The sequence below is a fragment of the Molothrus aeneus genome, chromosome 1 (assembly GCF_037042795.1).
Source record: "Molothrus aeneus isolate 106 chromosome 1, BPBGC_Maene_1.0, whole genome shotgun sequence".
Classification (NCBI taxonomy): domain Eukaryota; kingdom Metazoa; phylum Chordata; class Aves; order Passeriformes; family Icteridae; genus Molothrus; species Molothrus aeneus.
In genome coordinates, this window is record NC_089646.1 from 129,634,621 (window position 1) to 129,658,376 (window position 23,756).

At 39.4% G+C, this 23,756-nt stretch overlaps 1 protein-coding gene across 6 annotated transcripts; it reads left to right on the forward strand.

Annotated features, from left to right (window-relative positions):
• Nucleotides 1–549: 549 nt before the first annotated feature.
• ANKRD46 (ankyrin repeat domain 46) lies at nt 550–22,462 on the forward strand. Of its 6 annotated transcripts, none has more exons than XM_066564959.1 (6): nt 827–843; nt 2,265–2,331; nt 6,370–6,541; nt 14,608–14,953; nt 16,261–16,419; nt 20,421–22,462. In XM_066564959.1, exons 4-6 carry the CDS (start codon nt 14,643–14,645, stop codon nt 20,635–20,637), a joined length of 687 nt encoding a protein of 228 aa, XP_066421056.1. In that variant the 5' UTR covers nt 827–843; nt 2,265–2,331; nt 6,370–6,541; nt 14,608–14,642; the 3' UTR covers nt 20,638–22,462. The 6 variants fall into 6 exon arrangements, with proteins under 6 accessions (XP_066421072.1, XP_066421079.1, XP_066421041.1 ...); XM_066564967.1 differs by having other exon boundaries at nt 14,611–14,953; XM_066564944.1 differs by lacking the exon at nt 6,370–6,541 and having other exon boundaries at nt 743–843.
• Nucleotides 22,463–23,756: the final 1,294 nt, after the last annotated feature.

Genomic DNA, 23,756 nt, shown 5'->3' on the forward strand with positions numbered 1-23,756 from the left:
CGCCCTTTCTGTGAAGAAATTCCTCCTAATGTCCAACCCCTGGCACAGCCTGGGGCGATGTCTTCTTGTGCTGTCACTTGTTACCTGTGAGAAGAGCCCGACCCTCCCCTGGCCTCAGGCTCCTCTCAGGGCTCTGCAGAGAGCGCTCAGGTCACAGCCGAGCCTCCTTTGCTCCAGGCCGAGCACCCCCAGCCCCATCAGCTGCTCCGCTCAGGGCTTGGGCTCCAGAGCCTTCCCCAGCTCCACTGCCCTTCTCTGGACTCGCTCCAGCTCCTGAATACCCTTCCTGAACTGAGAAGCCCAGTCCTGAGCCCAGTACAGGAGGGGAGGCGTCACCAGAGCCGAGTACGGGGGGCCGATCACTGCCCTGGTCCTGCCGGCCCCGCTGCTCCTGCTTTCCAGCCTCTCGCGGGCCGGCACCGCACCGCGGCCCTGCCCCGTGCCCAGGCCCCCGCCCGGGGCGCCGTGAGGGGGCGGACGGGCACGGAGCGCCCGGCGACCTCCGCCCAGCAGGGGGCGCGCGCGCTCGCCCGGCCGCTCGCTCCGCCCGGCGCCGCGCGCCCCCCGAGAGCCCCGCGCAGGTACGGCGGGAGCGGGACGGGACCGCGGGGCCGGGGCGGCAGCGGGAGGCCTGGGAGGGCACGGCAGGGAACCGAGGGCGCTGTCACCGCCACAGGCCCGTGCCAGGCCTGGGGAGGGAGCCGGGGACGGGCCCTGGGCAGAGGCCGGCCCGGGAGCCGGAGAGGTGGAGCGCTGTGATGCCGTTTGGTGGGAGAACAGCGGGAGCAGTGGCAGCCTTCAGGGGAGGGGAGGGGACGGGGCCGCCCGGCTGACAGGGCATTGGTAAGTGAGCGGCTTTGAACGTGATTTCTAGGGGTAAACAAGATAAGTGAGACTGAAATACATGTTTTAACCTGCTGTCGTAACTGTCTTTGATGAAGCAGTTACTGTTTTTATGGGAAATGGAATAGTTCCCTTTTTAATTTTCTAGACTGCACTAAAGCTGCTGCACGTTGTTATTGTGATGAAAAGGTAGGGATAACACCTGAACTGTAGACAGGATAGGGAAATAACTAGAAACAAACTATGGTGAGTAATATTGAATCGAAAATCCATCAAATCTGAGTAGCAGAGGGTATAAAATTAGTTCTTTGAAGATCAGTCTTAAGACCGATCTTACAAAATATTTAATAGAGGCCTTGATGTAGCAATTAAAACTTTACTGTCTTAATTTGATAGTGATGGGGAGTTGGGAGGCACTGACAGTATTGAAGAGGGTTCTAGTACTACACAGAAAGAATTGGGTGATTCTGAGAAAAAGGATATAAGTTTAATAACAATTTAAAGAATGAGGGTTTAGAGTTGTTACCTTGCAAGCAAAAAATTTGTAGAATAAATTCTTACCAGTTGAAAGCAACACAAAATCAAAGAATGTTAGGTAGTTACAAGATATTGAATTGCAGAAAATGTAAATGCTTACTACAGTGATCCAGTTAAAGGAGTTACTATTATCCATGAACAGAACTCTAGAATTCTTTGTATAATGTTAATCATTCCCAGCAAAAAAACTGGAACAGAAACAGAAGATATGCTGAGGTCAAGTAGAGAAATTAAGAGTCTGTTGGAAGAGGCATTTGGCTTTTTTTAATTTTGCAGAATAATTGTAATTTTGCTTTCTGTTTAACCAGCAAGGTAAACACCATGAGGGAAATAAATTGAAATAAAGGATCATGTTAATACATGAATAATTTAACATAGATTTTAAGATTAATAATATATGAAAATTTCTAACCATCAGAGAGCACTGATATTTAGGACCAGCCTTCCAAAAGGTCAAGGAAGAGCAAAAACTGAACAATTACTAGATGGAATATGACTGATTTGTAAAAATAATATTTTTGTTTGCTGCATCAGAGGCCTAAGTTTAGTGTTACCTGTAGACTATAGATCAGTTTTTCTTTTTTGTTTGTGAAATAGGTTATTAGCAATAACTTGTTAAATTGTTTTTTAGAAGAAAAAAATAGTAATGTTTGCAGTCTGAATAGTAGAGTTGGTGACAGTCAGGAAATGACAATGGCTCATTGCTGACTTCTTTGTGTTGAAGAAAATGTGTGATGAGTACACTGAGATGAGGTGGAGCTTGAAGTGTAGAATGTGCATCTGGTGTCTTCTTACCAGAGCAGTGTGAGTTTGCCTCTGCAAGAGGGGACTCTAACATTCAGTTCTGATCTGTAATCAGTGACACAGAGATTTCTTCTCTTCAGGTATTGGTGTCCTTCAGTTAGAGTTGTCTCATCAGCAAGAGCAAGGGATTTGAAGCAGTGCTTTAAGGTAATTGTGTTATCTCACCTCAAGTTCTTTTGAACTTAATGTTTGAGCCCTTGTGGCCTTAAAGTCCTCATCTGCAGCTCAGGACCAGAGGTACTTGATTGTCCAAGGAGTGAACTACTTCTAGAAGCTCTTCTAGGGATTTGGGTATGCTGGAATTTTGAGGGCTGTCACTCTTTTCTTTTGGTCAGTCTGTCAGTTAATATCGCCCCACATGATCTCAGTTGTGGATGTTGCACTTCCAGATAGATCAGTTAATAAGCACATAAGATGTTTTAGAGGGCATTGGTTTATACATGTTATGTGGAACACATGATCCCTGAAGCATTGAGCTGTCCATGGAGAGACCATCCATAGGATGCTGTTAGAGTAGGCAGCAGGCCTGTCTTGAGTGCATGGGTTTGTTCCACCAAATTTCCATTGTGAGTGTTTATTGTGTGTGTAAGTCAAGAGCACAGATACTGAAATGGTCAGTTTTGTTGGGGTTTGCTTTGTGGTGTGCTATTTAAAGATGATAATAAATATGTGGGAAAAAAGGTTTTATCTTGTGCAGTCCCCCACTGCAGCCTTGTCTGTACTTACAGGACTTAGATTCTGGTTGTCATTCATCTATCAGCACCACTTTTCCAAGTGGCATTTTTTCTTTCACTTTTTCAACAAAATTTCAATTGGTTGTGGAACAGAGCTGCTTAAACACCAGTTTTGTCAGTCAGCAAATTTCTGACATCCAAGTAATGCAGCTACATCAGCTGAATTTTATAATATAAACTCAAAGGCATAAATCCTGTACTTCTCGTTATGATATTCTTCAGCATGCTCAAGAGAGTGTTACGAGTGTCTGCTGATTGACCAGCAGTAGTGGATGGTGACAGAAGAAGGGCATCAGGACATTTCAGGAATGGCTTGGGGTGTATGGGCTTCCCCTGGATGGTGTAAAATGCTTGTGTGTCTTCTTCACCTTGGAGTTTTTTATCCACAGAAGATAATGCCTGTCCATGCTATGTGTTAGTACCTTAGGGGTTGGTTCTCTCTGAGAATGGGTACATCTTCAGAGTTTTGCTACAACCAAGACTCATCAGCTTTTCCTCAGGGTTTCTGAGTAGGGTTGTAGATAGAGGTGATGTGGACCTTCAGGAAGCATTAAAACAAAGTACCACACTAGAGGCTGTTGAGGAGAGTGGATGTGTGTAGCATCAAAGACATTTCTTACATGCAGAAGTGGTTGTGTTGAAAAATTATAAAGAAGGCAAAAAGAAATTGCCAAAAGAAAAGGAAGGAGGCAGAAAGGTGGCACATGAGCTTCAGTGTGCACAAAGTAAGATGTTGTCTTGGGTAAAATAATCTAAACCATGCTCATATTGTGGTGAACTTGAGACTGGCAGCCACCAATCAAGAGAAAGTGCTTGGAGTTACCGCTGAATGTTCCCTGGAAACCTAAGCTCAGTGTAGTGGCAGCCAGAGAGCCAGGAAAATGGTGACTGTCCTCAAAGAGATAGTAAGAAGAAGACAGAGGGCACCATTTTGCTGCTGCAGCTGGTGCACCCACATCTGAGGTAGTTTGTGTGGTTCCAGCCTCTGCATTGGAAGAAGGACACGGTGGGATAGGGGAGGGCAACTGAAAGGAACAAGGGGATCAGCTTCTTTAAGAGGAAGGATTGAAAAGTCAGGATTGTTCACAGAGGATATGGCTGGGGCATGACCAAGGTTATGCAGTGAAGGCAGTGAGTAAAGTGAGAGTTATTCATCCAGTGTTGAGGCAGTTGTTCATGCTGGGGCTGTTGGGAGGTCGTTTCAGATGGATGCAGGGAAGGATGACAGGGGCACTATAGTGGCAGTGTGAGCAGGTTCAGGAATGAGTTAGAAAATGGACAAAAGGTCTGTTGAAGGGCTGCTCAGGCAGGTCCACAATGTACTGTGGTGGCTGCTGGGTGTGTGTGGAGAATGGACTGCAGGAAGCAGCCAGGCTCGTGCTCTCCCAATGGAGGATCTCTGGTGGCTGCTCTTGAAAGCAGAGCACTCGGTGAGTCGGATCAGCCTCATCCAGGACATCAGTTTAGTCAACTTATGATCAGTAAGACTGGAATAATTTTAGTTCTGCATGGTTCAGTTCTGGCTTCTGAGTTGTTAGAATTTGCATGTACAGCCTGGAAAAGGCAGTGAGCAACAAGGTTATAGTGTTTGCCAGGACATGGGTTGTAAAGATAGAGTCAGCTATGAAAAGCTGCAAAAGAGCCCTGTAAAACAGTAACTGGATAATATACTGGCACATGAGTTCAGTGTAAGTAGAGGGATTCAGATAGCATCAAGAGAATCCTAACTTCCCATTACTTCTCTGTAATGAGCAGTATCTTAGAGTTTTGATGAATGGTTCCATCAAAATGTAACAACAGCATTAAGCAGCAGTGGAAAAGTGGAAAACAAACAGTGGAATATTACTGAAGAAACAAGTAAAAAACAAAGCAAAGAATTTTGTCATGACACTTGTTAATCCATGGTTCACCCCACACATCTTGATTGAGTCAATCCTGCTCTGTCTCCCAGCTCACAAAACAGAGTAAAAATGAGTGAGATTCAGAGAAGCAAAACAAGAATGGTCACAGACGCAGACCCCCTTCCAAATGAGATATGACCAGAAAGCGGGACTTCAAAATTCATCCTGGAAAGGGATGTCTAAGGAGGCTGTGATGAAGGCCTGTAGAATCATGAGTGGCAGGAAAAGAACATGCAGAGGTGAACAACAGTCTGTTCTTCCTGCAGGAGAGCTGGGGGTTCACAAGGGAAGCTGCCAAGCCCCTGCTTCAGCAAGACCAAAAGATGTTCTTCATAAGAACTGAGTTGGAGAACTTACCAGAGTATGTTGTTGGTATTAAAAGTATTTGTGTTGAAGAGGAGAAAGAGCAGATTCAGAGGTGGAGGTGGAGCCAAATACGTAAAACCCCCATCCATTTTGAATAGAAAAAGCAATATTATATATGCTTGCCCTATTCTATGTTCTTTCTGGCCTCTGCTTTTTGCCACCATTTCAAAACTTTTACTAGGCCTAAAAGGACCTTTGTTGTGATCTGCTGTGGCTACTTTATGTTGGCTCTTTATTCACAGAAGTCATAATTGACGTGGACTTTCTTCACAGTTTCTCCTTATCCTTCCTCAAATAGAACTTGTCAAACCTCTTTAAAGAAACATGGTGTCATGGTTTGACGCTGGCACAATGCCAGTGCCCCCATGAAAATACCTTCTCCCTGGTGTCTGCTGTGAGATGTGACCAGGAATAGAGAAAAGCAAGCTCCAGCTTAGGAATACAGAAGAGAAAACTTTATTAACCTACAACTATATGTAAAAAGAAACACACAGAAAGAATGAAAACCTTCCAAAAACATTTCCTCTTCCCCCCACCAAATTTCCAATACATCCATCCCTCAGATCACCAACTCTCAGTCCATCACCACCCTTTAGATAACCAATTCTCAGTTCATCAAGGAGTGAGGAGTCCCTCTTGGGCCATAGGCTTCCCCTGGAAAACACAGTTGAAACCTCTTGTGTTTCCTGTCACTCGTGGCACCGCCGAGAGATCATTTGCCATCGTGACACCTTCCTTCCATGCCCAGTGCTCTCACCACTGCCCATGGACCAGAGCTGCTTCTAGGGTTTTCCTTTTAAGGGTGCTTTGTCCAGTTCCAGAAAGAGCACAGTCTCTCACTTTCAGGACACCTGTCCCCCCCAAATTTCACCCCCTGGGGCCGAGGGGTCTCAAGAACAGAGATCTTCTCCTCCACTGAAGATCGAGGGCACCAACCACCACCCTCCTCACCCGTTGTCTCTGTTCATGCACTCCCATAGCATCGCTGCACTCTCTTGGCTCCAAGCCATTGCCTCCCCCTAAATGCAGTCTCTGTGTCACAGGAAAAAAATGGTTCTGTCCATGGCTATACAAGAAAAGTCCAGCCAAAGGCCACTCCATCACCTCCTCCCACCCAAGATTCTTCTCCACTTCTCTTGTGGCCCATTTCCTCGTATCTCATCTCTATTACTCTTCTCATTCAGCTCCAGGAGGATCAGCATTTGTGAGGTTTCCATCATCCAAGAAAAGGGTTAAAAATCTCAGTCTCTGCCTGTCCAGAACTCCCACACTGCCCTGCCGGGCACCTTCTCGCCGCACCCCCCCCCCTTCCTTCTCCATCTCGGCCGGCTGCTATCAAATTTCAAGGTGGCACAGGTACCAGCTCTCTCTCTCTCTCTCTGTCTCTCCTGGGGGGGGGGGGGGGGGGCTGCCCGATGACTCTTGGTGCTCCTCCACCCTTCCATCCTCAGGGTCCAGGCCCTACCTCACCCGGCCGCACGGCGTCCCCTGCCCCGCCCAGCCGCAGCAGCTGGGCAGGGGAGAGGTCTGCCTGTTTCCCCGCTGGAACCCAAGAGAGAGATTTCCTGGGAGTTCTCTGCTTTTAACCCCCGTGTTCTCAGAGGCATATCCATGTCCCCAGTGGCTACACCAGGTGCCAGTATTCAAATCTGAGCACCTATAGGTTTGACCACAGCATCCCAAAAAACTCACTTCCTCTCAAACCACGACATATGGGTATTGCTGTTCATTGACTAGACATTGGGTTTCATGCTGAATATTGATTGGGTCTTTTACAGATGAGTTACTATTATTTACTAAGTTATCTAAAGGTAGAAGTTCTCCCTGTATATGTGATGTCTTTTGTTTTCAGGCTCAGCAGGATAAATTAATGCAAATGGTAAACATCAGTTGAGCTACCTCACTCTCAGGTTCTTTTCAATCATCTTTCATTGCATTTCTGGTCAATTCCAGCCCCTGTGCAGATCAGGAGCTTGAAGCTGTCCTCTCATTCTCCTCAGACCTGCCTGTTGTCCTGAGAATGCTTAGGCTGCTGGTTTACTCCCTTCAGTCCCTTTAGACTGAAGTTGGGCAGTCACTTTTACTACTACATGTTTGCCTACATGGAGAAATTTTTTGAGTCTAAGCATAGTGAAGCAACTATTGTGCAAAGGTAGTATCACTATGTATATAGCAGTTAGACATACAACCTTAATAGTGTTACCATTTTATCTTGTCACATAAATCCACTGTGATACTGTTACGTTTTTAAAGTCATGCTGCATTGATATTTAAAATATTTGAAAGAATAAATTTATCAATTTACTATTTGTCTTTGATAAACTGGTTTAGTGATTTACTGTGTGAACATGAAAATTCTGAACAGAAATATGTGTATCCAGCAGTTGTAGTAAAAGTTGCATGTTTGACAATCCTAGTTGTCTTAGCATTGGTACATTGATGTAAATACATTGTTGGTATAAAATAATGAACTTCAATGAACAAGCAGAGCAAGATATTTTCTCAAAGGTGAAGTCAAGCATACAGTTATATATAAATGACTCACAAATTTAGGAGACATCTGCTTTTAAAAGTGACTTGTTTCTGTTCACTAGCCACTAAACCAGGTTTGATGTTTCACACCAAGGCCATGTCATCAAGGTTATGCATGACTAAGGACATATAAGCTATTATATATATTATAAGGGGAAAAAGTAAGAAAATATGAAATATATAACAAGTCATTTGGTCATAGGTTCTTAGTTTGCATTATTGCTTTTATTAAGTTCTGATTTCTGATGATTCCTCCTGGACACAGAGAGTTTTCCCCATGTTAGTTAATATGTCATCTCAGACTTACTGTTTGTCTAGGTAAGGACTAGGTTTTTTGTGTGTGGGTGTTTTGGATTTAGTTTTGGGTATTTTTAAAGAAACAGGCATAAATACATACTTCTTAAAATTAAATACCTTTGGTTTCAGAACTCAAGCAATGTACCTAAGTCCTCATTTCACTAATAGAGAATCAGAGATTAAATGAGAATGCTGTTTATACTGCAAGGAAGTAGCAGTTTGGATGTCAGAATCCTTTTAATAAGATTTTATAAAATCTTATTTTCAGGCCTTTCGTAATTTCCTTCCCAGGATAGTAGAAAACACCACAAATGTAGAAAAAGTGGTCTGTGTGAGTCAAGGCTTACACACCATGCCAGTACAACAAAAGGTGGAGAGGGGTTTTTACAAGGACATGAAACTGGGAATGGCTTTAAACTGACAGAGGGAAAGTTTAGATGGGATATAAGGATGAAATTCTTTCCTGTGAGGGTGAAGAACAACTGGAAAAGTTGCCCAGAGGAGCCGTGGATGCCCCATCCCTGGAAGTGCTCAAGGCCAAGCTGGCTGGGGCTGGGAGCAGCCGGGTCAGCGGTGTCTCAGGTGTCCCTGTCCGTGGCGGGGGGCCGGGCCAGATGCCCTGTTAAAGTCTCTCCCCCCTCACAGCATTCTGTGATTGTGTTTGTCCCTCCAGTCGGACAGGAATTCAGCAGTCCACGTGGTGGCAGTGTCCGTCCAGCCTCCAGGGCTGCTCCGAGGCTGCAGCAAATTTAAACACAAACAATTAATTAATTAAGAGTTGGACAAATTCTCGCTACTCTGTTAATAACCAGACTATTAAACCAATAACAAAACAATATGTAGTAACCTTTAATATTTTCTTGACCAGCGTACACCCTACGTGTTCCCAGCAGAAACAAAAAAGGAGTTCAGGTAAAGCTTTGTGAAGAGGTTGATAATTATGACTGATTGATTCAATAACTTTATACAAAAACAGATGTATTCAAACTGGCCACAATGATCAGAGAAGTACTGCAGCTATATACTGGTTTAATTGAGCCAATTGTGAGGAATTAGTTACAGATTATTTGAAAAAAATCTGTAAATTGCCTTTTTTCCTAAATAGTTCTTGCACAGAAGATGAAAGATGAGCAATGTTCAAAAATACTTACTGTATATTTGATAGAAGTTAAATGTGCTCAAACATGTAATGCAACTGAATTACCAGTTAAGTTTAGCAAGGATAAAATGTTTGTGAATCTGCTTGTTAATAAAGGCATTTTAGGTGAATGATCTCTTTCTTGTTTTGTGTACCTAAGTACACAAAGCTTGTACTATTTTATCTGGGGAAGCATCCTGCAACCTTGGATTGACATTTGAGGCCTTGTATATTTTTTATCTTGTAGTGTTGACATACTGGGCAATAATGAGCAAAGCTCCCTGTTTCCCAAAGCCATCATCTGCTGATCCATAAGAGCAGCAATAGTTGTTAAAGCTTTTTCATAAAGCACTTTGTAGCCTGTACTTGTAAAGCCCTTTGTATGTGCAGTGTCCCAGAGTTTCTACTTACAGGATGGTCCTGACATCAAGAGATCATTACCTGGATGTCTCATGTGTGCATAAGGGAATGGGACTGATTGGAAACAAATGGCATAAATAATGTTATTCTGTTGGCACCTACCCATGTGGCTGACTAGGGACATGAGAGGGCATGTAGGTGTTAGAAACCTGCTGTGATACCTCAAATCCAGGAACTGTTGAAAAAATAGCTGAAGTTAGAAAGTGAAAATCTGCAGAATATAGCAGTGTGTAAAACAGGCATCATGCTGTGCTTAATCTGAGGTGCTGCTTTTAGCAGCAGTTCCATATTGGTGGAGCCATAAAACTGTTCCAGTTTGTACTGAAAAGATAAAGATTTCCAATAGAAAATACAGAACTTAAGTGGATTTTGATGTACATAATGGAGTTCTTTCCTAAATGGAAATGAGTTGATCACATACTTTTTTACTAAATATAATATTTATTCAGTTAAATGACTTCTCGGTAACTTACACATAAATACATGTGTGCATGAAAACTTAGCAAGGAATTTCTCCCTCAGCATTTTAAGCAAAGTACTGGAATGTTTTCATTAAATAATGAAGAGGAAGAGCTCTGTAAGGCACTGCCACTGAAGTGCTCTCAAAGTGCATTACAGAAAGAGGATGCTGTTTACCACAAGGGAGATGATAAATGCAAATTTTGCAAGTAACATGTGTGGTGTGTTTGCTGGCAGAGGAGGTTATTATTTCCTGGATTTGTTTTAGTTTCCATTTCTTGGTGGTGGCAGTTTCCCTAGTGGTGATCTTACTGATGCCTGGGTTCTAGATGTCAGAGTTTGTATTAATACTGAGAAATCTCGAGGATGGAGTGATCTGATAGTGTTCTGTGGTACTGATGTGTTGTTTTAAAATAGGGGCAGTTTGTTCCGTTTTCCTGAATGTAATGGGGAAAACTAGTTTTCCAGAACTGGTATGTCCTATAGAGCAGTGACTGGTGATTAATCCCAATTTGGCAGGTTCATTAATACTTTTGTAGTGGAGAGATGGGTCCCATGAGTGATGGTGTTTCTCATGTGGAGCTGTTCTCTCCTGTTCCTGGGGCTGTTTGGTAGCTGTTGAACTTAAGGAGAAAGCAGAGACCACAGCATATATTTAGTAAAATAAAACTGTGCACAGTTAACATAAATTTTAGGACTAGTTTAAGAAGTGACACAGCTTGCATTTAGCTCTGTGGTTTGAATTTTTCAAGATCACTCCTGACTTCTGCAGATGAGAATGTGTCCTGCAACAGATGAGTGTGGGACAATGAGTTACCATTTTACACAGTTCAATGAGAGACAACTGACTCCTAGTAAATAAATTATTTTTACAGGATCACTTAATATAAGCATTCCTTTTGAAAACAAAACAGCTTGGTTAAATTTTCTTATTCTGTGCTATATGTGTAAGTGAAGAGGCTTACAGCATAATTTCTGAAGTTATTAATTAAGAAGTACAATGTGTTGAGGCTAAAGAAATGCATAAATCTAGGGAAAATGTATTCTTACATTATGGCTTTCTAATGGGAATCCTTCTAGATTGGGAGGATGTCTTTGAATTTACTTTTTTTCACAAATCTAATTTTCTGTCAAAGTACCAAGTTATTAAAAGCAAACCTTTTTTTTAAACAAAAATATTATTTAACAGATACATTTTCAGTGGATAGTGATGCATTTTTACAAGCAGTGATTCTGTTTTTAAAAATTAGATTTATTTAAGTAGTAGTAGTAGTAATTTTTTGGGATGTTCAGGATGGTCATTTTGCAATATTTTGTGTCTTACTACTAATGCAAGTCCATTTGTCCTAATTGGTGCTTATGAAATCAGTCCTTACTGGTAGGATGTCAGCTTATGGACAGGTTCAGAGTTGTTACCTGATTCACCTTTCAGAAGCAATTTAAATTGAATGGCTAATGCTGTTTTGTTTCTAAATTTTGCTCCTAAGTCTGTTGTATCAGATAATCATTGCAATAATAAGCTTTTCTGATACTGTGGGCAGAAGTGCAACCACCAGTTGTTTAAGGAAAAATATCTAATTAATTTTACTTGTGATTTTTTTTATGAGTTTTCTTACACAGGAAATTTTGCTAGGTTGGGTTAATTTTAAGGCAAGACCATGCTGTTTGGAGACTGACATTTTAAACATGGTGCATAGTTCAGCTTTGTGTGCAGTTTGTATTTGGCATAGGTTAGCTAGCCATATGTGAAATAGAATTGTGTTAGTAGAAAAAACCTTTTTAATCACAAAGATAAATCAAACCAGATGGTCCAGATTTTTTTTTGTGAATGCATTTGCTTAGTCCACAATGTTCAAGTATTGGGAAGAAGGATTTGCCTCATCTTTGTCTTTCTTACTGTGAAATACTAAGGTTTTACTTTAGTCTTCTACACATGAGTGATTAGTTCTAGATTTTAGTGATGATAAATTCTGAATCAGAATGACTTCCAGTTACACTTTCTGTTAACTGCTAGTATTTGTGCTTCCTTTTCTGAGAAGATAAGGTGACTTTTTTTCTAGGTATTATTAGCTAATGTTTCATCACAGTTGGGGAATTCTCTAAGGCTTTACCAGACATACACGTCTGGTATGAAAATACAGCCATTAGCTTATATTTAACAGAGCATGCCATGCTGTTTCTCAAACAGCCTACGTTTCTTCCAGTATAATATTCTCATGTTGATTTATGTTAGGCCTTGTTTTATTAAGCAGGTTTAAACACTGAAGCATTATTTTACAAGCAAACCACTTTTTGTCAAGTGTGAGTAGGGGTTTGTGGTATTGATATGCTGCTACTATGGCTGATAATTGGAGGTTTTAAAATGATTTATGACCTTGCTTTAGGGAAGATTTAGTGCAGAATATAAAGGTCACAATCACATCACAGAGAAACTGGGCCCATTATTTTTCTCAGTGAACACTGGATGAGCAGAGTGGAATAAAAATTCTCATATCATTCATGATTTGGGTGGAAAATGGGCAAGAAAATTGAAATTGCTGTCAGCTGGGAATCATAGCTTTGTAGCATCCAGGGGGTTGTAACATATTCACTGAAAATTCAAGTAATTACATTTTACTCTCTTTTTGTATAGGGTTATAAGGAGGCTGTCAGTGCCCTGCATGACTCCAGTCTCACACTAAGTTTTGTGGTGTATCAGTGAACTGGCCACTTGCTATTGGAGATGGTTGTGGAAAAGAGTTCTTGAGCCAGTGATGTACTGTCACGTGCTTAAAACCATACTTGCAGCCTAGAGGAATGTACTCTGCTTAGAATCATTCCTTATACAGATACCAAGACATAGAATTTATTTCTATCTCTTTCTCTTCAGCATCCAATAAAGAAAAAAACGTTGTGCATTCCCGCACTGGAAAACTAGACGAGTGTTGATATATGTAGCAGAATTTGTCCAGATAGGAAACACAGCCTAGTGAAGTTTAAATATGATTTATTAAACTCAACGGCCCCCAGTGCTAGAGCTGTTATTCAGACCAGTGTGTACACATTTTGAAATTACTTCTGGAGGTACTTTCATCTTGAATTTGATCTAAAACATGAGGGAAGAGCTATAAAATATAGACATTATGAACTCTCATAAAAGGAGAGGTTTTAAATTGAATTCTTTGGCTACTGGCCATGTTTCCATTCTCCTGGCTGAATGAGTGCACTGGTGTGGAAGGATACCTTATATAGATGAGAAAATTTAAATCTGTGTATAGCAGTTTTAATAAGAGATTCAGATAGTTAATCAGAACACTGCTACACCGTGAGCCCAGAATAGAACCCCTGGGCAAGTGAAACATACTGTTTCAAGTGACATTTCAGTTCACTTTCTATTCCAAGCTTATCTAGTAAAATCACGTTTCCCTCCTATCACTTTAACTTTGTCATGTATCTGTTGAGATTGCTTCTAGAGAAATTTTACTTACTTATATGATTTTTTTTTCTTTTTTCCACCTCTCTGAGGCAGTACAAAAAGAGGACTGTTGTCCAGTCTTCTAGATGTTATCATTGCTTAAAATTGCCTCATGAACATTCTACCATTCTCTTGCTAAATCATTCTCTTTTTCCTTATTGTTTTCAAGTAATCTTTTCTGTGTCTGTAAGCACGCAGTGTCATCATGATTTGACTCACCCTTAAAATATTCTTCTGCAAAACTGAAATCATAGTTCATCAAATATTCTATACCAAGTAATCCATGGTGAAATATTTATCTTCTTCTCTTGTCTGTCCTGATACAGAAAAGGGCTTAATCCTTTATTTAGTATTAAGCCAGAAAAACTGCATTTGTATTTCTCCATGTTGAGGTTCTACTCAAACCCACAGTAGCTCTGTGCTTGATTTTACCATTGTCTTCCTTGCACCCACTTCCAGTTTTCAGTGGGCAATTTCACCTAATACATTCAGTTTTCTGTGTTCTGTATTGCTGTTCTTGTTTGTTTTATAGTTTGTGTATCTTTGACACTGTAAAAATAATGTTCTCAAAGACTATTGAAAAATACATTTAATGCAGAATGAAGAAATTAGTATTTTTATTAAGCATTTTTATCTGTAGTGTAGTTTGTGCATTGAAGTTCAAAATCAGAGAGTGAAAATCCATTGGAGCAGCTTTGCTTATAGCTGGTAAAAATTGCAGTTAGTGTGACTGTACCAGTGGACTGAATTGTTTAGAGTTTCCTCATTTATGAAAAGTTCTTTCTTTCTGTCCCAATCTGTGGTGTTTTGCCCTTTAATATCAATGCTACTACATGTGGTTCCTTACTAGGTTGAAAACCCATCACCTGTCTGGCATCTGTGGCAGAGATCTTACCAGTTTCCTCTCCTAACAAAGCTTTGCTGCTCTTTCTAGAGGTGTAAGCTCTTTCCTTTTTACCAGAAGGGAACGCAGCACACAAAGTTAATGTGTATGACAGGAAGGTTTCAGAGTTGACCTATAAGCTACTTTGCATTCTTGTTTGGGACCTGAGCAGTCTAGTGAATATTAGCATTGTGTTTTATTTGCCTGGTTTCACCATCATTTCTTCACCCTTTTACTAGCAGGTTGCTCACCTCCTCCTGAGAGAGTCAGAGCAATGTCCTACGTTTTTGTGAACGACTCCTCCCAGACCAACGTGCCTCTGCTGCAGGCCTGTATTGATGGAGATTTCAACTACTCCAAGCGGCTCCTGGAGAGCGGCTTTGACCCAAACATCCGTGACAGCCGGGGCCGAACTGGCCTGCACCTGGCTGCAGCCAGAGGAAATGTAGACATCTGTCAACTCTTGCATAAATTTGGTGCTGACCTGCTAGCCACTGATTACCAGGGGAACACAGCCCTTCACCTGTGTGGCCATGTTGATACCATCCAGTTCCTAGTTTCTAATGGACTTAAAATTGATATTTGGTAAGTCACTTTTTACAGTACTTATTTTATAATACATTAGTCTTCTGTCACCAGAGCCTTGCATATAAATCTGCTGTTGCTGAAATGACGTATTTGGTGCAATTCTACTTTACAAAGATACCACTTAATTAAAAAAAAGCAAAATAAAAAGGCAGGAAAAGAGTAAGAGGCCACTTCTGCTAGTCTGTGCAGCAAGCAAAGCAAATGTAAATAGCTGCTGCTGGTGTGAGCTGCTGTATCTAATTGTGCCTCATTTATGATATTGCTGCCCTGGTTTGGCCAGACAGCCAGGTGTGGGTGGTTGGCACCAAAGAAAAAATCACATTGACTACTTTAAAAGAATTTCTCCACCCCATTTTCTATTGTGGTACTATCTAAGACAAAGAAAATACAGTATATGTGTGTGTCAGTTCATTCCCATACTCTTCTGGTAACAATGCTTCCTTTCAGTTTTTTTGCCCTCCCTCAAAGTCTGTGACTCAGAATATTGTATATTCTTTCCTTCTGGCTTCCAGCAGCTGTCAGATGCCAGTGCTCAGATGGAAGCTCTCAAGCTGCAAAATAACTAGCTGTTTCATTCCTGTGCTGAATTACTTTGTTTGTGGAACTTTCTGCATATTCACAATGTGTGCAAAAGCCAGGAGTAATGTCAAAAGCTTTTGAGTTTTTAAATCTGTCCCTTTTTCACCTGTCCCTCATTAGTGCTTTCAACTCAGCAAAACTAGTTATTGGTAGACCCAATTATTTATGTGTTGTGGGTTGGGACTTTTCCACCGCATTTCAAACAGCTCTGGTGGAAATTCCTGGTCTAAAGGCAGCTCTGGACCTATTCAGTATTATTTTAATAGCAGCAGTGGGACCATCTGTATTTTATTTCATTTCTGCCTCATGTCCTAATACCCTCATGAAAAAGGAACTATTAGGAGCCAGATTGCACAATTCTTTCTTGAAATTAAGCTTAAACTTGAACATTGCCATAAATCTACTGGGGGTTTTTTTGTTGGGTTTTTTTTTGTTTTTTTTGTTTTTTTTTTTTGCTGTAACACCCAGATTCCAATTAGATTAGAGTCCTAAGAATTCAATTTTATTAGAGGGGGAAAAGAGTTGTGCAATTTCAAACCTAAATATACTTATTTTCTTCAATATCCAATTGTGCTGTAACTTGGTTAGATTGGAATTTATTACTGTCTGATAAAACAGAAAATAGTTCTCAGGACTTACTAAATTGTAATATGTTATGCTGAGTTGACTTGTTACAAAATTTCTATGTTAAAATTTTCTTATGTCTTTTTATGGCCTTGTTTTAGCAACCACCAAGGTGCAACACCACTTGTTCTTGCCAAACGAAGGGGTGTGAATAAAGATGTGATTAGACTGCTGGAATCTTTAGAGGAGCAGGAGGTGAAAGGATTTAACAGAGGAGCTCACTCAAAGCTGGAGACAATGCAGACAGCTGAAAGTGAAAGGTATTTACCAAACAAAAATAACTACCAGGAGAAATAATGTTTATGGCTTTAGATTTTTGGGATTGACTTGATTGCTTATTCCTCAAAACAGATAATATCAAATTTGGCCTGACATTATCAAATCAAAATTAAGTGTTAAATTTTGGAAAAATCTCTTTAAACCGATCCAATGTAAGAAAAAAAGGAACTTCTATTGAGATTTTAATTTTATGGTAAAATTTAAAAAAAAATTGCTAATTTTCCATTTGGAGTCCCTAACACAAATATTCTACCACCTACCACAAAGCCAAGTGGGAAATAGTGTGAAATGCAAAATGGCAGCATCACAGGCTAAACTGACATCCTTTTGATGATTTTCTATGCAAAAAAAAAGGGGTGGGAGACTTTTCACCAATCTCAACCTGAATAAACGATTTTATATGGTGTCATATCTAAAATTTCTATTGTTAGCAGTCCTGGAAAAGATGGAGAATAAGAATATTTTGATGGCTAAAGAGATTGTTAATGCAGAACTCAGGATTTTGAGAAAATTGCTGACCATTTCAGGGAAATTGTTGGGTTAGAGGGAAGTTAATAATGAATTCCTAGAAGTCTGGTTCTGGGACTGTGCTTACTTAAAATTTTCTTAAATAAAAAAGCAAAAGCATGAGAAGTATGGTTAGTGATACCAAGAAATGAGGAAAATTGAGATGGCATAGACAAAAAGCTGGGGTTACAAGGGAGAGGAAATCAATAGTAATAAATTGTGATTCTTTAGCACAAAATGCAACTGTAATTACTGAAAGTTGTATGCTATAAAATAAAAGTTTCTCAGCAAAAACCAAACATATAAGGAGAACAGGCTTGGTGCATTAGTCAGTTCCGGGAGTTAATGCTACCCTGAGAAATGCAGTGAAGTCCTACAAAGCACAAAACAAGACATTTTCACTACATAAAGAAAACAGTCAGTCCTGTTGTATAAAACAATGGTGACTTCTGCTTCTGGTATGTCTTATTATGCTGCTTACCCCTATTCAAAAAAACTTGGTTTTTTTATGCTGTCTAATGATGACCATGAACTATGACTACTGGACCATTATATCACAAAAGACAGGGAGTTTTGTCATATAACTGTTGCTTGGTTTATGTGAAAATGTAGACAGGCTGTACTGTAAACAGAAAAGAAGCTGTATAGATGGAGTTAGATCTAAGCTGAGTAAACAGAAAAGGTGAAACCAACAAAACTGCAGAAATAATACTCAGTACTCCCATTAGGTTCTTTCTTACCCATCAGGTGACCTTACAGTCAGAGAGACTATTCTAAGCCCTGAAACAGAAAATTAATTTTATTTTCAAAATTATGTGGTTATACATTGAAAGAATTAGTACGCATTACCTTTCGGACTTCACTAACTTTTACTGAAAATTTCTTGACATACAGAAATGCACTTAGGCTGATTTTGTTTAAGCATATGGATGAACAGCTCAGCCAGCCCCATTTAAATTTTGGTTTTTTATTTGATGGTGTCCCTTTAACAAACATAGCTTCCTTTCTGTTATTTGACCTTCATAAATGTTATATTGTTTGCTTTGGCCAGGAAGTCAGCAACTCTCCTTGGGGACAGGCACAGAGACATAAACAGTGCACTACCCAGCTTGTTTGGGAACGTGTTTAAAATGTCTGAAATACATTATTTTTGAAGTAACAAATGACAGATGTCTACAGGAGCCAAACAAATGAGCTTGTGTGCTGTTTGCTTTGTAAATAAATAATATCTTTTCACCAGTTGGCTTTTCAGACCTCCACAGTTTCACTTATCCCTCTTTGTATTATTTTCACATTTTAGGGACACTTAGATTAATGTCTTCTGTCCTCTGCCCTCTGAACTCTTACATTATATATGAACCTATGGAGAAATAACCTTCTTTCTAAAAACAGTCTCTGGCTCCAGTTTTCTGCTCCTTATTACAGGCAGTTGCTGCTGCTCGGGAAGCAGAGGCCAGAGCTCTGTTCCCAAGTCAAATTTGGTTTTGCTTGCTTTGCCCTGCTGCCAGGAGGCAGAGCTCCCTCTGTCCCTCTCTCACACAGACATCTGTCCTTCTGCACAGCCCAGCAGGACCTGTGGCTGTGCCACAAGCATGTCTAAATGTGAACTCCCACCTGCTGCTGGACGCAGAACATCTGTCTGGGCTGTGTGGCACAAACTCTTCTCTTCTTTGACATGTTGCTGCAGTAACAGATTTAATGCAGCTCTAATTTGTAATAAGAAAAAATATCTTGAATAACATCGGTTTTAATCGGGTCATAATATAAAATAGTAAAAATGTTTTCTGTGTACCCTTTTTAATGAGCAAGCATGTGACCTTTCCACTTAAATTGCATTGCACCTTTATTTAACCTCTCTGTGGTTATGTATTAACTAGTTAGTACTTAGGAGTAAGCAATTCTGTTCTGCACAAAGGGCTGTCTTTTACTAAACCCTTTGTTTTGCTTGGGAAGTCGTAAGTAAGGAAGATTACTAAATCCTGCACCTATGGGTAAGCTAAAATAGCTTTACAGCATGGTAAATATTTAAAAAACAAAAATACAGGCTATTTAATAGGCAATTCCTGAAATCTTGTGCACATGATGCTGCAATACTTGAGCAAGTTGTGGGAGTTCAGGCTAATTGTTCCTCAGTGGTTACACTTCCTGAGAAAAAATACCATATGAATAGTGTGAAGTTTTCCCATGGTGTAATCTTAGAAGAGAGCTTTGTGAATGAGACTTTTTTCTGATAACCATCATTTTTCAATTTATTTCTGTCATGAAGAACAGCAGCATTTCTACAATTAGTTTTGACTTGGAAATTACTTTTCCTTGATTTTTTAAATTTTTTTTATTAGTCTTGTAAGAAATATCTAGGAATATGGTAATGGAAAGCAGTTAAAAGGGAGGAAAAGAATTTTTTTCTTTTGCTTACATTCTGCTATTGACATCATTGAATATGTGATTGATTCCACCGTTTCCTTTCTGTGTTTGTCAGGGCCTGATCCTGTAAACATCCATGTATGTAATTTCACTCAAGTAATAAGTAGTAGGAATGTGGAGATGGCCAAAATTTTAAGTGAAGTCAGGCTATGCAAAAGCTTTCCTATTCTTCATGAGATTTTTCATAAGCAACTGATAGTTTCCTGTTACAATTGTGAAACCAGCAAAATTGGTAGAATTACTCACAAAGCTGTGCAGGATTTTGAGACAATTTACATCTTTTCTAAAGGTGATCATTGTCAAGAAGACTGTCTCTCTCAGATTTTATATTTGTTTTTTATGAAAAGTGAGAATTCTGTCTCTCATTTATAGTCTGATAATTTAAAGGGGCCTGATAGATTAGTAGTGGAATGCTAAAACATCAAAGAAGTCACTGAACACCATATGGCAGAAAACACAGCAATGCTAACTTGTTCAGAAAGTTTCTGAGCTTCTTGTTATCCAAAGTTATTGTTTTCTGTGATTTTTTAATGCTTTTTTAGAAGGGGCATGTAACAAAGATATCCAGGAGAATATTAAAGGTCACTGCACAACTCAGCATCTCAATTAATATTGGTTAAAGCTTCCATTTTATTAATCAGAGTTTATTTTTAGTCATGATTTGTTTTATTAACAAATAATATGTGCCCCTTGAGGTCTTAACTTATGCTTCATTGTATTTTTTACTAAGCCATATTTAGTAGGAATTATGGGGACTGACCTTTGAAGGCTTCTGGGTAGCAGGCTTGAAAATTCAGTGCAGTTATACATACACAAATATAATTCTCTTTGTACAGGTTAATAAAATGTCCTTTCAGCTAAAATAAGTTTAGAATTAGAAGTGTTTTCCTGATCTAATTTGTCCTGATTTAGCAGAAGCAATGCTATAAATCAGTAGGGGGGTTTGATTTTTAATCTATTTTAATGTTTCAGATGCCCTTAGTGGGATCACTGTCACGCTTACAGATGCATTCTTTTACTCTGATGTATTTTTAACTTTAATCCTTTGTAGTGCAATGGAAAGCCATTCCCTTCTTAATCCAAACCTGCAGCAAGGTGAAGGAGTTCTTTCCAGTTTCCGCACGACGTGGCAGGAGTTTGTGGAAGACCTGGGCTTCTGGAGGGTGCTGCTCCTCATCATTGTCATCGCTCTCCTGTCCCTTGGAATTGCATATTATGTTAGTGGGGTGCTTCCTTTTGTAGAAAACCAGCCTGAACTGGTGCACTGAAGCAAATGCAAAGAAGTACACAAGTCCTTTTCCCTGTTCTAATCTAATCTTATTTTGAGCTTGGAATTATTTGCTTGGTGCAGACAGTGGCAGCTGTATATACTGTTTGCCTTTTGTACTTACTATTAACCCCTTTGGAGGAGGGATTAATTAATTTCAAGTAAAACACTGATTTTTAAAGCATTCCTAAGATACCTCTGACTTACCTTGACTTGCAAGCAAGATGTGAAGATAGTCCTCTCTGATAAAATATTGTGATTAGAAAAGGCCTTTCTTTATGAATATTAAGTTCCTGCATATGAAAAATATATCCTAGTACAGAACCACATTTGGTTTATTTTTTCTATGAAGAGAGGTAAATCTATTGTTGGATTTTTTTGTAAGTGCTTCAGTTGAAAGAAAAATACTCTTAGAAGTCCCCCTCAAGAAATCTTAATGTAATAACACTTTCTGATACATAGATGGTGATAAGCTGCAACTCCATAGTTATTTTAATGCCTCTCCATAGTTTCCTATCTGCTAGTTTATAAAAATAATGAGAAATAGTTCAAGTTCTACTATGTCTCTGTTGTACAGATCACTCCTTTATTTATTAGGTTAATGTAGTGCGTCTTCCCCAGATGAATTTAATGTTGTTAATACCTGCCTGAAGTAAAATTTATAGAATAAAATTGTTTGTTGTGCTTTAGAAGAAGACTTGAGCTGAAAATTTTGCATTTTTGTTGAAATGTTGCTAAGCAAACTTTCTTTGTAAGGGTAATTAAAAAGTGATTTAGGTGTTCTGCCATGTATATACTAATTCTGTAAGGTCATTGTGAAATATATCACGAAGGATAACTTTTTTGTCCTCCCATAAGGGTCAGACTGTACCATGTAATTGTGTTTTCATGTTTGTGGAGAGAACTTGATTGAATAGAATTCCTTTCTAGAATTGTTTTTCATTTCCATTTCAGACAGAACCTACAGGCTTATGAATTATTTTCTGAGTATGCAGAATAAAGGTGTTTAAAATACTAATATTTAGGAACATTGTATGAAGTTAAATCTTGATCCATTCCTATTTCGCTTCCCATTTTGCTGTGAAACCTTTTGTTGTAAATAACCTAGGAATACAAATCTGTTTGATACTTCTTTAGGAAGGCTGGAAAGGTATTGCATAGTAAGTGGGAGATTTTCAAAAAAAGTGGATTCTCTCTCCCCATGCTGATTAGACATCTAATTCTCTTTTGCCATTGCCTTGCAAATCCCAAACAAAATGAATTCTGTGAGCCTAAGGAATCAATTTTGTTTTTTTAATTAGTCCCTCCTCAGTTGTTGCTAAATAACATAATACATTTATTGTACATTTAAATGTAACCTACATGGTTCTGTTCTGGTACCATGTATATTTTTATTTCTTGTTTATTGGTTTGAATGAAGGGGGTTGTTGTCTTTGTTTTGATGGGTGATATGGGTTTCACTGGAGCTGGGCCCCATTCTAAATTGCATCTGAATAAATCTTGATCTCAATTCTTAAGTTAGACTTCTAATGACATAATACTTTTTGAACAGCACAATACTGCAGAAAAAAAAATCTTAAAAAAAACCAAAAAATGAGAGCATATTCTTCTTCTGAATATTTCACTTATGGTGCCATTGTTCACGAAGATAAATATAAACTCATCAGATACCTAAATTAGACTTGCTTGTCTAAATAAGTACATTTCTGTTAATAATACCATGCATCTTGATTAATGATATTATCTTTCAGTATGTATTATCTGCATAATTTGTAATTGTATTCTCAGTATGGGTGAATGGCACAAATAAATACATGTAGTAAATATGTTTTGGTTTATTATTGCATTAGTGCGGCAGTAATGACACTACCCCATTTTACTTAGTTTGTTGTGCATTGATTATGAATATTTCAGAGGTGGGGAACTTCCCTACAGAAGAAATGGCAAACATGCAGCTGCTATAATGAGATTTTAGAGCACAGGTTCTTTAGATTTGCCTGTTTTGTTTTCAGTATTGTTGCTGAATTAAAATTGCTGTCTGGCTGTCTCTCTTCTCTGAGACTTCAGGTATTGACCATGTGGTCTGGAGGCCTCTCAAAATTTAAGATTACCTATGAGGAGGAGCAAAACATAACCAAGAAAACAAAGCTTGAGCCTTAAGTAGCCTTTCCTATTTTGCTGCATGCATAAGCAGACATGCAGGAACTACACATTGAAAAGTTTTGAAAAATTGTGTTTGAAATTAAGATATTTCATGCTTTAAACCAGAAAGACATCCAAATCACTGTTTGAACTTCACTGTGTAATGAGTGCTGCTCCTTTAAATAGGGACATGATAAATGTCTGATAAAAGCGGAGTTTATTCTGTATATGCTTCTGTTACTGTAAAAGGTCTGGTATGCCTTTCAATATATCTGCAAACACTAATGTCTTCCTTTTCAAAGGCTGCTTCTAAAGAATGAATTTGCCTCTGTGACTTCAGCTTACTTGTCATGGAGGGTTCTGCTATTTCAATATAAAGACCTGGATTGTCTGTAGGTAAATAAGATTTCTTTTATTTATTATTGCAGTGGTATCTTGGTACCTTGATCCAGGTACTCACTATTGTGCCAGGCAACACAAAATTCAGCTGAAGTGCTTAAATATGATTAAGATAACAGGTATATCATTCTATCCTGCAAGTGCAGGTACAGAATTATCCCTGCTGTCACCAGAAATTAATTTCATGATGTTAATACAGATTCAAGATTAGTCACTCTTCAAATCCAAAACAGATTGTTGTCTCAAGCTGTTGTTAGACTAATGAGCTCAAATGGAATAAGGAATTGAGAGGGAAAACAAACAGCTATGAAGAGATTTCTGTTTCCAGTGACATGGAACAACTTGGTGGACGAGATAGTGCAAGGTGAACTGTGTAAAGGCTCCTGTGCAGTGGGCTGTCCTGGTGCTCACATTTATCCCCTGCAAGATCACACCTGTCTTACCTCACAGGAACTCATTCACTACCAGGGCTCTGATCTTCAAGGGCTCTGTTTTCACTCATATTGGTAATTTGCTTTGTAGAAGGGCATGTTCTGTTGGCTGACTGTCATGAATAGATACTGTTCTGTCTGCCACAGT